The following is a 17325-nucleotide window of genomic DNA, read 5'->3' as shown; positions in this document are numbered from 1 at the left end:
TTTCTAATAACTAATGGTGTGAAACAAGGCTGCGTTCTTGCTCCAACCCTATTCACAGTCTTTTTCAGCATGATGCTCCAAAGGGCCACTGCAGACCTCGATGATCAGGATGGTATCTACATTCGATATCGTACTGATGGAAGCCTATTCAACCTAAGGCGTCTGAAGGCCTGCACTAAGACCTTAAACCATCTTGTCCGGGAGCTGCTTTATGCTGATGACGCCGCCCTTGTTGCCCACACAGAAGCAGCCCTGCAGCGTTTAACATCCTGCTTTGCAGATGCTGCTGAGCTCTTTGGGCTGGAAGTCAGCTTAAAGAAGACAGAAGTTCTCTACCAACAGGCACCTCAGGAAGTCTTCCATCATCCCCATATCACCATTGGCGAATCAGAGCTCAGATCAGTCCAGCAGTTTAATTACCTAGGCAGCCTCATCTCCTTGGATGGTAAGATTGACTGAGAGATAAACAACAGATTAGCAAAGGTATATAGTGCTTTTGGAAAACTCCATAATAGAGTATGGCGTAATAAACACTAGTAGAAAAGTACAAAGATCAGTGTTTACAGAGCCATAGTGCTGTCTACTCTCTTATATGGTTCTGAATCGTGGGTCATCTACCGCCACCACCTGCGACTCCTAGAATGCTTCCATCAATGCTGTCTCCATACAATCCTAAACATCCACTGGTCAGATTATGTGACCAATACATCTGTTCTAGAACAAGTAGCAGTCATAGGTATTGAGGCCATGTTGCTGAGAACACGGCTGCGATGGGCAGGGCACGTCTCAAGGAAGAAGGACCACCGCCTCCCTAAGATCTTGCTTTATGGTGAACTTGCCACCGGCTGCCGCAAGAGAGGAGCCCCGAATAAAAGATACAAGGACTCCCTGAAACAACATCTCAGCCTTGGTCATATTGATCAACATCACTGGTCTACTCTGGCCTCCAGTCGGGAGGTCTGGAGACACACCATCTGTAATACTGCTGCTTCCTTTGAGAACGCACACAGGATCACTCTCGAGGAGAAAAGACAACGCAGAAAGAATCATGCCTTGCAGAATATACCACGTAAGGAGTCTTTCTGCTGTGCTTTTGCAATCGGACATGTCTATCTCGTATTGGCCTTATTAGCCACCAGCGTGCTTGTAACAAATGTGGATAGAGCCTTTCCCAAATCTTCATTCGCGAAGCCTAGCCATGATGATGATGTTCAGTTATCTTCCCATGTCTTAGGAACCAGAAACAAAGAGGCCCCTAATAGTAACCTACAAGATCCTTGGAGCCTACAGTTTTCTAGCCAAAATGGTAGGTTTCCAGACCAAGGCAGCGTCATAAACAATGCCTCCTTCAGTCTCCTCTTGATAAGCAACTGCTACTTATTCTGTGATTCAGTCTTTCCAAGCAAGTCATGCTCTCAAAATTCTTGATCCTTATCACTGCTCTCCACATGATGCTTCTGTTCACATTTTTCTCAATCAAACCCTTAAGTTAAATGCATCCAGGACCTTGCTACCATTGCCTCAGCACTTTAAACATCAGAACAACTTTTTCCTGCAACATAGATACAGCACAGATTCAAGTTCATTTTGTGATGCCCCCAACACATGCCCCTCTTTTCTTCTATTCAGCCTGCTGCATAGCACGTAGGCAGAAATAACTTAATGCATGATTTCAGGATGGAAAACAACTGAATAGAAGTAAACTTAAGACAGGTCACTTCTCCAAATGGCTAGGAGACAAAGCAGCTCATGCACGACACTTCACATTTAAGAGTAAACAGAAATGCTTTATCACATTTTCAAATTACGCCACAGTATGTGTTAATCAACAGTAAGCTTCCTTTCCTGGTCCATCTGAAATACATGTATATAGTTTAATACATGAGAGACTACCTAACTGCAAATGTCCACATACTGTACAAACTCTCTGCAGACCAAATGTATCTATTAATGAAAACTTGCAAAAATCTTGGCTGTTCTATTGATACAGTTAGTCAACTTTTCCAATAATAATTGTTCGCCTCTTTCAGATATAAGCCCGTTTAGTTGTGCATCTTCAAGTCTACACAATACCACATGAGCAGTTTGACCATCAAGCAGCAATATCAACATCTTTGAGAATTTACACTTTGCCTTATCTCACTTAAGCCAACGATACCTACTTTTTTCTGAAAGTGCAAAGTCAATAAGCTCATCCTCCTGACCTGTGCACGACAACTGCCCTGCTATCATGCAAAAGGATGTGCTGTGTATGTGAAGTTATACCCAGTGCTTCAGTAAACACCTTGCTGAACAAATTTACTGCATTAGGTTTGCAGGCAACAATGAACTGGGGGGACCAGTCAACATACATGATGACAGGGCTGCCATTCAGAGGGACCTGGACAGACTGGGGGAGCAAGTTGACAGGAACCTTATGGAATTAAACAAGGCAACAGTCTTCTGCATGGGAAGGAAGAGCCTTTTGTGCTGTACAGGCTGGCACCGCCCAGCCAAGGAGCAGCTCTGCCGATAAAAACCCAAGGGTCTTGGTAGGCAGAAGCTGGACAGGAGCCAGCAGCATGCCCTGGAAAAAAGGAGGGATAACAGCATCCTCAGCTGTGTTAACTGTGGCCAGCAGACAGAGCACTGGAGAGAAGCAACTATTATCCTTAACTTGGCACTCAGACTGCTTTTGAAATACTGGCTCTAGTGTCACTGTCCTGCTCTCCCCCCACCCCACTCACTATAAGAAAGGCATAGATAAACAAAAACTATTTCAGTGAAGGGCCACTAAGGTAGTCAGGGACTGTGAGAACAGGCCAAAAGAACAGAGTCTCTCCAGCCTGAAGCAGAGGTGATTTTGAAGGACTGGAACAGCAGCCATCCTGTACCTTCTAGATAGTTTCCCCATAGGTGTCAAGATGACAGAGTCAGGCTCTTCAGTAACACAGTGGGAGAACAAAAGACAACAGACATAATGGACAAACAGGAGAGCTTCTGACTGGGAAGAAGGTAAAAAAAAAATTAGTTGCCCAGAGCAGCTGTGCAGTTTCCATCCTTGGACATTTCCATGGTCCAGCTAAATAAAGCACTCAAAAACCTAGCCTGAAGTCATCATCTTCCCTACGTTAAGCAGGACTGAACAACCTTACTTGCAATTTGAGTTCTCTATGATTCCTCCCACATTTTTCTGGCAGGCAATACAGATAAATGATGCCACCACTAAATCAAAACAGAGGGAGATTTACACATATAACACAGCAGGGTGTGTTGCTTACTGATTAACAGAAAATTATTATTAATACATGTAGTGACTTGAAATGCTGCCATAAGCATGCAGGTTCGCAATAAAACATGACCTTCTAAACTATCTGAATGTTAGAAATGGAAATTAACCAGAAAATTAAAATAAAAACACATGACACATTAAAAATGTAATACAGTCAAAAGATACCAGAGTATGAATAAAAAAACCCATTAGATTATATTTGTTTCAGTCATCTGCTAGATTAGTTTATAAACTGAACTTCAGTAAAACATCCAATACATCAGAACCCTGCTGAACAGTAAAAAATGGATTAAGAGCTGTGAAATATGTAAAAAATTCAGTAAAGGGGAGAGAGAAATAGAAACTAGGAGTATGGAGGGGTATAACGATAAGATCCCAATGGACTAGTTTTTAACACAGTTCAATTGCATATCAGCAGACTGACTCAAAAGGACAATCAACAGCAAAGGCTGGGCAAAAGGACACAACAAATTCTGCAGCCCCAAGGCCTGGAGAAAAAAAAAGCAGGAGGAGATGTAATAGCACAAAGCAGAACATGAAAAGATCATTTATCATCACACACACCAAGGGAATAGTCCAAAAATCCCATATACTAGTAGCACATAAGTCTGAAGAAGAGATTGTGCATACATTTACATATCACAAGATGACTGAGTCACCAGCCTGATACATTCCAAGATCACATTTGCTTCTTATGGCTGTACCAACTGAAGTATTTTCAGACGCGAAAGCGAAGCATTAATGTCTTTATAAAGGGTGTTGGTACATTTCACATGTGCTTCATCTGGAACAGTGTGTACAAGAAAACTCGCAGAAGTGTATCTCCCCAGTCTGAATCCTCTCTCATACTTTATCATACACCTGTTAATTTCTTAAAAGTGAAGTACTGAATAAAGATGAAGTGAGGAAATGACCTACCTTATTCTTATGTTTGCTCTTTTCTAAGGCAGATTTTTAGAAAGGAAGACACTAACTTTTACAGCAGGGCTTGAAAGATGTATTTTAACTTGACTCTGCACATTTATTTTTCTAATGCACTGCTGCCACCTTGACCACAGTACAGAGGACTGACAAGCCACACAGCTTACTGGATATAGTGCGTATGGTAATCTTACCAATCAAGACTCAAAGGTGGTAAGAAAAAAATGTAAATAAACCCACAGGCCACACGGTTCAGAACTGAACAGTCAAGTTGAACCTCAGGGAGAAAAACAACAACAACAGTTTAATAGGAGGTGGCTAGAAAAACTTTGCTGACAGACTGGTTCAGAGGAGTATTTGAATAAGGAGTTCTGAATCACTGATTTTTAACTTTTGTACTTAATGAGACACATACTGCAGAAAGTCAAGACTTCCTGTGCAGTGTATCTTCTCCCTCCATTAAGTGACCACAGACAGAAGTGAGGTGAAAATGTCTAGGAGGGAAGAAGCACAAGACTCCAGGTATGAAACTATATCCTCACAGATTCAAAGTTTTATCTGGTAGAAACCTCTTAAGTATATTTACTCCACCCTCCAGTTTGAAGCAGAATTATTGCCAACATCAAATCAAGTCAGCTTAAAACCTGTCCCAGTGATGGACCACTCTGTGCAAAATTTTTTCTGCAGCCTAATTTGAATCTCCCAAGCTAAAACTCATGGCCATTGCCACTTCTTGATTTCTTAATACTGAGAAGAGTGCACTCCTTTAGACAGATGCATGTCATAATTAGATTGCCTCTAGGTCGCCTTGGTTTCCTCTGCATGACTAAAGCCCAGCTCCCTCCTCACAGGTCATATGCCCTGTGTCCCTAAAGATACCGGCTGGACCCTCTACAGTTCCTCAGCAGCTTTCTGTAACAGTGGTACACTGAACCAAAGAGTACACTCAACATATAGCCTCATCAGAGCCACAGGAATGAAGAAAAACCATGTCCCCTACTCCTGGTCACATCCTCCTTACACAGCAGACAAAGCAAACAGCAGACTAAACTATGAGATGTGCTGTCAGCTCATCTAAGTAAGAGGTTTCTACAGATGAGGCTCTAATTAAACTGAACATTCAAGCTAATTCCACAGTACATATAATCCTTAATCACACATTCCCTAAAGCCTGGAGTTGCATTTTAAAACAAAAACACATGCAATATCAGAACACTAACACCTACAGTACCTACCAATAAACAAGAAAGTTACACTCTGTTCTAGCTAAAGTTTTAGGTAAATCCATGCCTTGAATACATACATACATACTAGCTCTTCCTATAAATTATCAATAGACTATATTTAGAAGTTTTATTTCAAAGTTCACAGACCTTTTAAAAGAAATAAACTTCACACTCTGATATTGGTAGTACCTTTACTAAAGCCAGATGCATTCTCCAGAATTTCTGGTTCTCTTTGCATTTTTAGCCTCTATCACAATCATTAAAAGAAAAAATACCTTTCTAAAGTTTTTTCACTGACTTGACTGGGACACAAACAATGTAAACTGGTTAAACAGGTTTACAGCTTCCAATGGCACTACTCAGTCTCCCAGTGACTCCTTTCTCTCTTCTAAGAAATACTATAAACTGTTCTGTGTGTATCCAAAGAAATGAGTTAAGGCACAGCATGTGAACAGACTTGCCTCCCTGAGCTTGGAAATGTAACAGAGCAGCTGTTAAACTGTTTAGAGAGACAAGCATGAAAACAGTAAAGGTAAAATTACTAATATTACATTAATAAAATTGAGATAATTTATTGTAGAAGTTAAATTAGAAATAAAAATAAAAAGGTTGAGTTTTGTTTCAGAAAAGTGCAAACATGGTTTTAAAGCATTTATGAAGAACTATTCTTTTAAGAAATAATGCATAGTCCATGCAAAAGAAATGAACACAGAGCCCTAAGCAGGGAAGAAAAACTAGAGTAATAGGTAGGCCTGGATTCAGAACACTGCATAAAGAGACTAAACATTTGGAGTAGTTAGAATTTGCCAATAAGTCTTATCTAATGCCAGGGGACCCATCTCTAATTAAAACAGAGGTTTGATTTCAACTGAAGCATTGTAATCATTGTTACAGCTTCCACAGCACCCATTACCAGGGCACAGGTGGTTTGTGAAAGCCAGCAAAATTCTTGCCAGAAGAATTCTACAGTCATAAGAACTTGTTTCTTCTGTAACTGACAGAAACTCCATAAAGAAAATAGCATGGGAGAGCCATGGTCTAATTGCCTTGCACAGCATGCTTTGCCTAGGTGAGGAAAAACTCCAAGTACATTTCTGTCAAAAAGGCATGTTAAATTCCATACACAGAGAAACATACCCTGCTTTCCAGAACTGCAGTCACTTTTCATTAACACAAATTTTAAGTAGTACATTATGAAAGCATCTGAGAAAATACATTTTTTGCTCAAAGCTAGAGGAAAAAAAAAAAAAAAGACCCAAAACATTACAATGCAATCTAAGTTAATCCTTTGCCCCAGAAGAGGGGGACAAATACTCAGAGAACTTTTCCCTCTAAGAAATCACATGTATCACAGGAGGTGCTTTATACTAACAGCTGAACACAAAGCCTTGTAACTGATTAAAAGACCAGAGGATGCTAAATCACGTCACTGTCATTTTGGTTCTGCAAAAGACTTTAAGTAATCTTTGTCAACAAGCTTTTAACAGTTTGCAGAGGCCTTATTCAAGGTATTTCATTTCACTACTGAAAAACAAGTTATTGTTTCTTTCTCTCCTTGTATGTCTCGGGGGAGAGGGACATGAAACAAATAAAGAGTGGCACTGTAAATATAGCTGGTTACCTATTATCCTTTCTGTGCAAGAAGTGCGATCCAATGCACACAAGCAGATGCCATCTACATCTTACAGGCTGCACAGGCATTCCCACTGCCTTGCCTCCTACACTGATCTTGTTACTCTTGATAAAAACCAACTATTTTACTCTTCTAAAATAACCTACCGTAACAAAGAAATTTAATTGACTTTAATATTACATTTCAGTAGAGACATGACCTTACCTACAGACTACAACAAGCATATATTCATCCACTTAGCACAGAGCTTCTCGCAACAGAAAAAAAAAAAAAAGAGGAAAATATTTACTATTCATTGTACACTGCTCATTATATTATCATAAAGCACTTTAACAAACTTAACTTCATATGCCTTTTTCTTTCGAATCAGTCATTAGATCATTTACTAATTATGTCATGGCTTGTTTTTAATCCCGAATCACCTCTCTAGAGTCCTTACCGCCTGCTCCTCTTCTGCATAAACAGTTTGTGTGCATTTGCTGACCACCCCTCCAGTTTTCAGGGTATTTCTTGCCCATGTGAGGGCTCACTTCAGATGAGTAAGTTACAGTACCCATACCTACAGCCCAGCGACATTATCAAAAAAGGGGTGATAACAGCAGCCCTCTTCCAGGCACAGGACAAGGAGTCACTTACTGTCTCCTGACTGACCTGTTCGGCCACTGAGAGACAGAGGTACTACTTCTGCCCTTAGCATCACTGAGCCTACTTTCAAAGGACTACTGCCTGTTCATCAGGAGCACCGGAGAGGCAGAAACCACCTCGTACACAAAAGAGATCTCAAACCAAGAAGTTTGCGCTCCCCGCGCTTTCCTTCACCGTCGTCGGTGAAGGCAGCAGGAGAGGGAAGCGAACGAAAGTAAGCGTAGAAGTTCTGCCAGTGAAATCAGGAAGACGCTCGGTCGGTTTCTGCTGTTAGACCCGTCCCCGCGGTGCAACCGCTCCGGCGCAGCCCCAGCCCCGGCAGTGCCCGGCACTCGTGCGGCCCTTCCCCCGCCGCCCCCTCCGTCCGAGCCTTCCTGGAAGCCGGGCACCACCCGCGGTCGGCTCGGCTGGGACCCTCTCCCCCTCCTGCTCCCGTTCGCTCTCGCTCCCCTGCAGGGCGGGTAAGGGGGGTGAGGAGTCGAGCCCGCCGCCCGGGGAGGCCCCGCCCGCCCCCGGCGCCCCCAGCCCCTTTTCCGCCGGTACCTGGCTGCGGCTTGGCGGGGCCCGGCTCCCCGCGGCTCCTGCCGTCCTGGCAGCGGCCGTGGCGGAGGCCGCCGGGCACGGCGCCCCAGAGGCGGCTGGCGGTGCCGCGGAGCAGGCGGCCGCCCTTGCCGGTGAGGGCGGTCAGCGAGTCCATGGCGGCGCTACGGCCCCGGGGGCGCCATGGCCGGGCGGGCACCGCGCGGCCCGCGCGCAACTTCGGCAAACTTCGGGCGGCCACGCCCCCTTTTAAAGGGGCCGCGGCACCGCCGGGCGGGGCCGGGCCGGGCTGGGCCGGGCCGGGGGGCGCGGGGCTGCCCAGCGCTCCGTCACTGCGACACCCGGGACATCGCTTCCCTCTGGCCTCGGGCCGCCTGTGCATCTCGATGGACTTATCCACGGTTCGCGGAGTTGTTTATGTTTCCTGGAAGCTCACTGCTTTACAACAGTGTGCTGCAAAGCTCTCTATGAACTTCCAGCTTTCCTGTCTCAGCGTTCCCAAGCATGAAAATCAAGAATCAAGCCGATCTTCTTACTTTTAAATCTTGAGTCAGCCGTGGATTTGAAGATGTTTTTCCACTGGACTGTAAAACAGGATTAGTTGTGACACTATGTGGTTTTGCTGCTCTTCTTTTGACCCTTCCCTCTCAGTGTCCCTGCTATCGTGGATGCCACCGTCCTTGCTGTGCCAGCCAGCCATGTCCCCGTGCCCTCCTTTGAACGTTTGCCAACACTGATACCCAACTCAACCTTTGAGCTGACTAGGTTACTTTAGTCTTCCAGCAGAACTTACCAGGTATACAATTTTTCTTTCTTTTTGAGAAAGACGTTTGATTTGTGGTGTTCATTTGTACCCTTGAGTTCTTCGTCCCCACAATCCTTGGAATGTTTTAACATTTGAAGAAATAAAACCAGCTGGAACATGATCCAAAATATTTTAACAGAAAAAGAAATACCTAAGGCATTGAATCTGATGATGATCTGCCTCACGATGTGCGTTCTGCACGTATTGAGGCTGAAAGAACAGCCGTATAATGATATTTATACCTGTAACATAGTCCTTGAGAAGGCAGAATTGTAAGCTAATGTGCTTATATACTAATGTGAGTATGGTGCCATTATATGCTGCATCTAGCTGCAAATGAAGGCATTGTTTAATAAAAAATGCTTTTGTTGAGCCAAATCTATTGTGTACATGCAGAACAGAGGAACAAAGTGCTGAGCTATTTCAACTCCTATTCACTTGTAGCAGCTGCTCAATTAAATCAGAGTTTAACGTCAGCATTTTGGAGTGCTGAATTCTGAGGGTTACTTGATATAAACAGGACACTCAAATCAACCTTTCTACTACTTAAATCAGTTCCTACTCAGGAGATAATTATGTTCAAGACTTTTTTACAAATAAAATCTTTTCCCTGACACAGAACAAGAAATTTTCAGCAGAATTACCTCTCTTCCCTGCTCCCAAAACCTGCCAGTAGAAATGGATGTGTAATCTGTCATGACTAAGGATTAAATCAGGAACTGCAGAATCACTGCATGGTCTAAGCACCACTAGATGTTTAGCATGTAAACTATTCTGCCTACCAGCTCTGTCTTGCCCTAAACACTGTAATTAGTTTTCATTTCATTACAGTGTTTCTGCCATGAAGAAGTTATGGTTAGTCTTTTGCCCTGTTGATTCTATTTTAGGCAAAATCTACTACATCTTTGCACAAGGAATGAGTTTACAACTGTGGTGATCAGCATTTTTGAAACTTCAAGGTGGATTGGCCACCAGTATTGCAGCCACATATGCACCTCTGTTATTGTATTGATTGCATGTATTTTCTCTGTGGTTTGAAGTAGTTCTGTTTGTTTTTTTTTCTCTTCCAAGGTCATATTTATAAAATCATAAAATTGTTAAGGTTAGAAAACACCCTTAAGATCATCACTGTTAACCCGTCACTGCCAAGTCCACCACTAAACCATGTCCCTAAGTGCCACATCTACACGTCTTTTAAATCCTCTACCAGGATGGTGACTGCACCACTTCACTGGGAGCCTGTTCCAAGGCTTGACAACACTTCTGATGAAGAAATTTTTCATAATAACAAAACTAAACCTCCCCTGCTGCAACTTGAGGCAGCATTTATTCATTATACTGCAGTGATAGAGGCTACAGATTCAGATTCAGACAGCATTTTGATAAGGTATTCAAGATAAATGTTTTGATAACTAGCTGCTTTCATCTGTTTTTCTCACAAATAGTCTAACTGAAGTATAAAAATATCACCTTTTACTGCAATGTGATTTTCATAGTATTGAAAATCATTGCCTATACTCAAAAGCATTCATTTAACAATGTTTTACTTAGCAACAACAAATTCTTCAGTTGAACCGTTTTAACTATAAAAACCAGATTTAGGTATCCGTGCTCAGAAAAGGTAATATTACTCTTTTAAGATATTTGACACATTGTCTACTGATAAATTTCAAGGCATTGATGTAATACAATTATTAACATTACATAGGTATTACATTTTGAAGAATACAGTCAGAGCTATACTACTTGCCATCCAGAGGGACCTTGAGAAGTGGGCCCATGCAAACCTCATGAAATTCAACAGAGCCAATTGTGAGGTCCTGTACCTAGGTCAGGGTAATCTCAAGCACAAAAACAGGCTGAGCGGAGACAGCACTGGGGAAAAGGATTTTGGAGCTTGTTAGTTGACGAGAAGCTCAACATGACCTGACAGTGCATGGTTGCAGCCCACAAAGTCAACTGTATGCTGGGCTGCATCAAGAGAAGTGTGACCAGCAGGTCAAGGGAGGTGATCCTGCCCCTCTACTCTGCTCTCCCACCTGGACACCCCATCTGGAGTACTGCATCCAGCTCTGGGGGCCCCAACATAAGAAAGATGTGGAACTGTTGGAGCCAGTCCATAGGAGGGCCACAGAGATGATTATAGGGATGGAACTCCTGTCCTATGAAGACAGCCTGGGAAAGAGGAGGCTCCAGAACACCTTAGAGCAGCCTTCCAGTACCTAAAGGGGACCTGCAAGAGAGCTGGAGAGGGGTTTTTTGACAAGGGCCTGTAGTGACAGGACAAGAGCTTATGGGTATAAATTGAAAGAAGGTAGGTTTAGATATTAGGAAGAAATTCTTTACTGTGAGGGTGGTCAGGTGCTGGAACTGGTTGCCCAGAGAAGTTGTGGATGCCCCATCCCTGGAAGTGTTCAAGGCCTGGTTGGACGGGGCTCTGAGCAATCTGGTGTAGTGGAAGATGTCCCTGCACATGGCAGGGGGTTGGAACTAGATGGTCTTTAAGGTCCCTTCCAACCAAAACCATTCTATGATTCTATGATTCTTCAGAAGGCATTGTCAACACAAACATCCAGTAATATTATTGTGAACTTGAAGATGCTCTTTCTACTTAGCTGTGCTTTAGTTGTGCCACGCCCATTGTAGCAATATTTTTGACAAAGACCTCTGGTCTGAAAACTGACCAAACTGAATCCTTTAAAAATCTGATATCCTGGTACTTAAGACTGTAGCCCATATTTCCATCTGAAAAACTTTGCAGCATTCTTCAGCTTTTTAATTGGTAAGAGTAATATGAACATTAGGTCCATAAGAAATGTGTGTCCCTTTTGCTATAAAGCTAAACCAAATTTATGTGGGTTGTACAATTTTTATAATTTTTTACACCTATACTGATCTTGAAAACCTTTACAGAAATTTGATTGTTCTACCTTTATTTTCAGAAACAACTAGAATTTTGCTAAGTAGGGCTAATAAATTTGTGTTTGATCTCTCAAACACATTTGATCTCTCAATGTGCAACAATGATCTCTCCCAGGTTTATTTTCTGGCCTGTGGTATCAGTGTAAAAAAAGTGCATTTCTGTAACTCAATCACTTAAAACTGGCCCTCCAAAAGAAGCAGCTGGTCCTACCTGCTCTTAATTGCTTGTTTCTATTCCCACACTATGAGTGGGGAATTTGGCAGGTGAATGAATTGTGTAGTAAAGATGATCCATTTAGAAGTACATTTTAGTTTAGTAAAAAGTAACCAAACTTTTGTTATTATTATTATTATTTTGGTTTGGGGTTACAAATATCCCCAGTTAGATCTCCAGATCTGGTTGAGTTGTCTGTAAACACCTGTGGAAACACAAGTAAAACAACAGAAGAGTAGACGTGGCTGAGACAGTGGAAAGGGAGAGAGGAAGGGAGGAAGTTTCAGGCAGCCTCTTTGTCTTCAGTGCCAGTGCATATTAGGTCAGAATGATAATGCAACTGTGGCACAAGTGGAGATGCCTTCGTATCAGTGCTATAGACAGTTCGGTAGCTACAGAAATGTCTGACAGAATATGTCTGCATTTATGATGTAACATTTAGTAACACATTATGCTAATCTGTTGCACAACCTGTGCAGCTCGATCCCAAAGCAGAGCAGGCAGAGAGCTGATTGAGCTGCCTCCTAAAAGAACTGGCGGTGTAGGCGAGAGAGAAAAGGGATCCATTTTGGTCAAATAGAAAAGGACACAATGAGGAAAGAATATTTCCAAGGTCTGAACATATAATTATATATAAAAGAATTTCAAAGGAGAAAAAAAAAATAAAAACACAGCAAGTGGTAGGGATATCATTTTTTCGGTGGCAAATTTGTTCCTTGGGAAAATAAGTACAAATTGCAACAGCAAATCCAGCAAAACACCAGCAGATGATGTTCAACTTCCTTAGGGCTTGGGCAGTTCACATGCTTGGTGTACAGGATATGGGCCTCTTGCAATTCATCTTGCCAAATTTTTAGTGCTACCAAGCTGCAGGCAAAAGTATACCAGGTAACACAAAATCTGTATTCTATTTTGTGAAAAATGAGGTTTGTACATGCTTTCTGGGGTGACAGTCTTGGTGTCAGTCATTTGGGAATTAGTCGGCATTCCTTTGTATATAAGCAACCTATATGTAAGTATGTAATTTTGACAATTTGAACCAAATGCCCCATTTAAGCTTCCTTAGTCATTCTGGAGGCACTGACTCATGTCATGTTATGAGGATGCTGTATGCCTTTGTTAAGTATTCTAAATTACCATGTCTGGTCAAGACCTTACCATTTACGTGGTTGCAAAAACCCATAATGATTGGCAAAACCAGGAATTTGAATTAGAACATCATAAAAGCCTAACCTCTTTCTTAATTTTTAATGAAACTTATTTTTAGTAATGTCAAATAATTCAGGAATTGTTTTTCGTTCCTTCCTCATGTAAAAGGTAAACTCCTACGACAGAGAAAAATAGACTGCAGTCTGTTTCCAATGCTGTTTCAGTAAAAATTAAATGCAATGCAGAATGCATCTGCAGTCCCTGAAGGAGGGACCAAAACTCAGGCATGCAGAACTCCCACATTCTCAGGCCTATTTCCTTAGGAAACAATTAACTTGAAGGATGAAGTGTGGAAGTACACAGTTCTAGAAGTAAAAATGTTTGCATAAATCTATTTTTGTGACTAAGAAGGTTCAAATTATTCCAAAGGGAAATTTGGTGGCACTATAAATTTGGGAGAAGTTGAAAAGAGGTAACTAGTAGGTGACACTACGTAAATGGGTGTGTCTAAAACAGGTTCTTCACAGAGAACTGTGGGCTAGGTGTGGCTGTTCATACAGTTTCACAAGACCACATCCTCTTTTCAGATTAAACACTTGACAAGAATGAAACTCCCATCTGCATACTAGCCTCAGAAATGGTAAACTTGGAATTTCAGACTTTAGCAGGTAGGGATATAATTCTGATTTTACTAACCAGCTCCCTGTAAGATTACAATGAAATGGGGGCCAGTCTCTTGACCATTGATGTTGTTCACTGTTCAGCAGAAAATGTCACACTGAAGGGACAAGACAGAATAAACATGGGCAAGAAGGGACTTTGGCAGTCCATGATTCTAGACTCAGATACTTCAAGTATAGGTTATGTTTTGTATATGATTGTTCTTGAAATAACACTGAAAAAGACAAGAAGCTGTAACAGCATCTCTTCTAGGAGAGATGCCATTTCTACTGTTTCTCAGTAGAAAATGGAATCAAACTCCTGCTTTATTAGTATTTCAAATCTGACTCAAGAAATCTTTCATTTCTTTAGAAGCTGTATAAAATAGAGCTACCTCACCTAGACGTTAGTCTTCTCCAGGCTGAGGAGAACATTTGGACCTTGGGCATCTCAGTTTACCCCTACAATATATCTAAGCACCAAAACACACAGTCCTAAGCACTGCTTATTAGGTTTCATTTCATAATATTTAAGTGCTATAACATTCACTGTGTGATTTTGTCTTACCAAATCTAAAAAGTTTCAAGTCATTCCTGTCAGATACCACTGCAACATCTGACCTGTTTGTGCTTTGTCTCCTCAGATATAGGTTGGAGTTACATAAATGTTATGGTTTTGTCAGGTTTGTATCTTGTCAGGTTGGTATCTAATCTAATCCAAGCGAGACTATTTATACTTAGGACAGCCCAACAAGTCCTTTTCATCTTTGAGAAGAAAGCAATTTTTGCTTTTCCAGCCAGATTTCAAAAATCTTCATACCATAATTTAAATCAGACAGTAAAGATAGAAACACCATACAAATAAAACGTGCAGTCAAATCTAGGACATTACTGAAACACATACACAAAAAAATGTTAATTGATTCACAAATGTTCTGTACTAGCATACACAGCATAGTTATAAGAATGCATACTAAGCATATGAAACCCAACAGAAGTGAGTATAAAGTGAGTGTATTTTACTCCACTTAACGTCATCCTGCAAAATAACTTTATCAGATTTCAAAAACATGCCACAATTTTTTGACACTTTTGGAAGCACCAAATTTCAGCTGCATATGGTCTGAATTTTCAGAGATTCAGATAAATAACAAGCTTTGTTGCCTGCAGTTATCCATCTTCCCTGAGAAGTTATACAATTGTAGTCACTATCCAACTTTTATTTACATTTTTTTTTCCAAAAAGCAGTGTAAGAATTAGCGTTACAAAAATATATATTCTAAAACTAAATCTGTGTTTTTCTTATTTTCACAAAGTATACTTATGTTTAGATGTGGAAATGATCCATACAATAATATACCAGCATTTGTTAGACTATCAGTGATATCCACATGAAATTTTTCAACTATGGCCTTGAGAACAAATGCATATCATATGGAGACTTTTCCATGTTTACAGCAGAACTTTAGTTTCAGCTGCAATTACACAGCTCTATATATAGACTACCTTATCAAATAAACATGAAATGACCTCCAGGTCTTCATTTCATATTTATCTGGTCAATAGTGGCTTATAATAAACAAAACATTCTGTTCTTTCAGGGAGTTTAATGAAATTGAATTGGACCCCGGAAGGTATGAAGTTCATGTGGATACAGACACCCAGGCAGCTTAAGGATGCTCACCAGGTATAGCACTTGCTGAACAGAGTCAGTTTGCAGTAGGCACTGAAAAGTAGGTCTTCATGACATCAACTCACTGACCTTTTTTTTCTTTCATCATGTGTTTTGAAACCAATTGTAGAAAACACTGACAATATAACTGATGACTTCATAGTATTTACTAGCTAATCCCATCCTCCACAGAGGCATAAATTATGCAAATGATAAATAACTGCTTATGAAAGGTGTTCAGAAAATTGATTATTCATCAGATATTTGAATCATAGGCAAACAGTATTGACTTAATCCTTTTTTTTCCCTTTTTGCATTATAACAGTAACTATTCTTTTCTCAGCACTCACTAAATGCTTAATCAAGTTGTTAATGCACTGTATTCCTGTAAGGAGGTTGCTGATACTTGCTCAGAAACAATAGAGCCAGATTCCAATTCACAATAGACCTTTTTAACATTGCTGGATTGGCTCATAATAAAATAGAATATCCTTCTGGTAGGATACCGTTGTTACAGTTTAATCCGGTTGTACATAACTTCTGAAGACTAAGCAATCATACCATGACTCAGATTTCAAATGAAACCACTGATTCAGGTCATTAACATGAACAATGTTTTGTGATCAATATTTTGCCACCTCATGACCAGCTATATTCCTCATGTTTATAGGAAAAGCCACATACTTCATAAAGCCATAGTCTTGTCTTGGGAGTTATAATGTTAATAATCTTCAAATTAATAGATACCTTAATATCATTTTTGTTAAGCATGCTAATAATCCTCAAGGTGACTCTATATAACGAACAGGTTCTATCAGTTTAAAGAAATAATCGACTGCATGTCACATGCTCTCATTATATTTGGTTGGCACCAGATCAGTTTGCAATTCAGAAAACATCATGGCTTTTAGTTATAGGTGATTAAGTTTTCATTGCAACCTTTAGACATGAAGATATCTAAGATAAAGATTCTTTTTAATTCATCTGAACAAAATTATTCTTCTCAGACACCTGGAAAATACAGACTTAAGGACAGTTGATAGGCAGACACATAATGCCAGCTCTAAGTAGGAATGCCATCTGAAGTACAGTGACATTTTTTAGATGAATGGGTTCTAAATATCATCAGAATTTATCATGAGCCAGAATAAGTCTAATGTCAACAGCTGATCCTTTTGGATGCAATTTTCTTATTATAATAAGAATTACTGATTTTCTATTTTACTTGCTACTGCTTAGGCAGTGCATTCTGGGATTAAGGATTAGTTAAAAAAAGACCCAATTTTGTTCCAGTCTTTGCTACCTGTTTTTTGTGGTCGTTTCCCTTAAGTAAAGTAAGTTCGTGAAAGCATTTTATACATACCTTTTCCTGAGCCATCTATAACTGTGCAGGACATTCCTGAAATTTTCTTTTGAATGAAAACCCAGAAGGAGTATGTTGATCTTATTAGGAGGAAGTTCTGCTTTTTCTTTCTTGTTAAATCTTGCTTCTTAAGGAACATCTGGTGTCTCTCCCCTCCCCCACCAGCACCACATCACAAGCATATGTCTGATTCATTTGCTCCCATAATATCATGTAGAAAACTTGTGGATGGTTACTCACTCTGTCCTTTTGGGGATAATTACTACAATTTATCCTCAAAAATCAAATTGCTTCAAGCTAGCTAA

The 17325-nt window shown here is 40.7% G+C and overlaps 1 protein-coding gene across 7 annotated transcripts in view; it reads right to left on the bottom strand.

The window, feature by feature from the left end:
- Positions 1 to 17325, bottom strand: part of OXR1 (oxidation resistance 1) — a 227932-nt gene that overhangs the window by 67661 nt on the left and 142946 nt on the right. Inside the window, exon 1 of one of the 7 annotated variants that reach the window (XM_017806371.1) lies at positions 8240 to 8258. The exons of 5 other annotated variants lie outside the window; for them this stretch is intronic. Coding sequence is in view for 1 of the 2 variants with exons in the window: in XM_017806369.1 (XP_017661858.1) it covers positions 7703 to 7748 (46 nt within the window). In the remaining variant the exon portion in view is untranslated. Of the gene's footprint in view, positions 1 to 7702; positions 7954 to 8239; positions 8259 to 17325 lie in introns of those variants that run through there. One more of the 7 variants, XM_017806369.1, reaches the window with a different exon arrangement.

The sequence above is a fragment of the Lepidothrix coronata genome, unplaced genomic scaffold (genome assembly GCF_001604755.1).
Source record: "Lepidothrix coronata isolate B3197 unplaced genomic scaffold, Lepidothrix_coronata-1.0 Scaffold15, whole genome shotgun sequence".
Lineage (NCBI taxonomy): Eukaryota > Metazoa > Chordata > Aves > Passeriformes > Pipridae > Lepidothrix > Lepidothrix coronata.
This window is presented reverse-complemented; position numbering and strand designations above follow the sequence as displayed.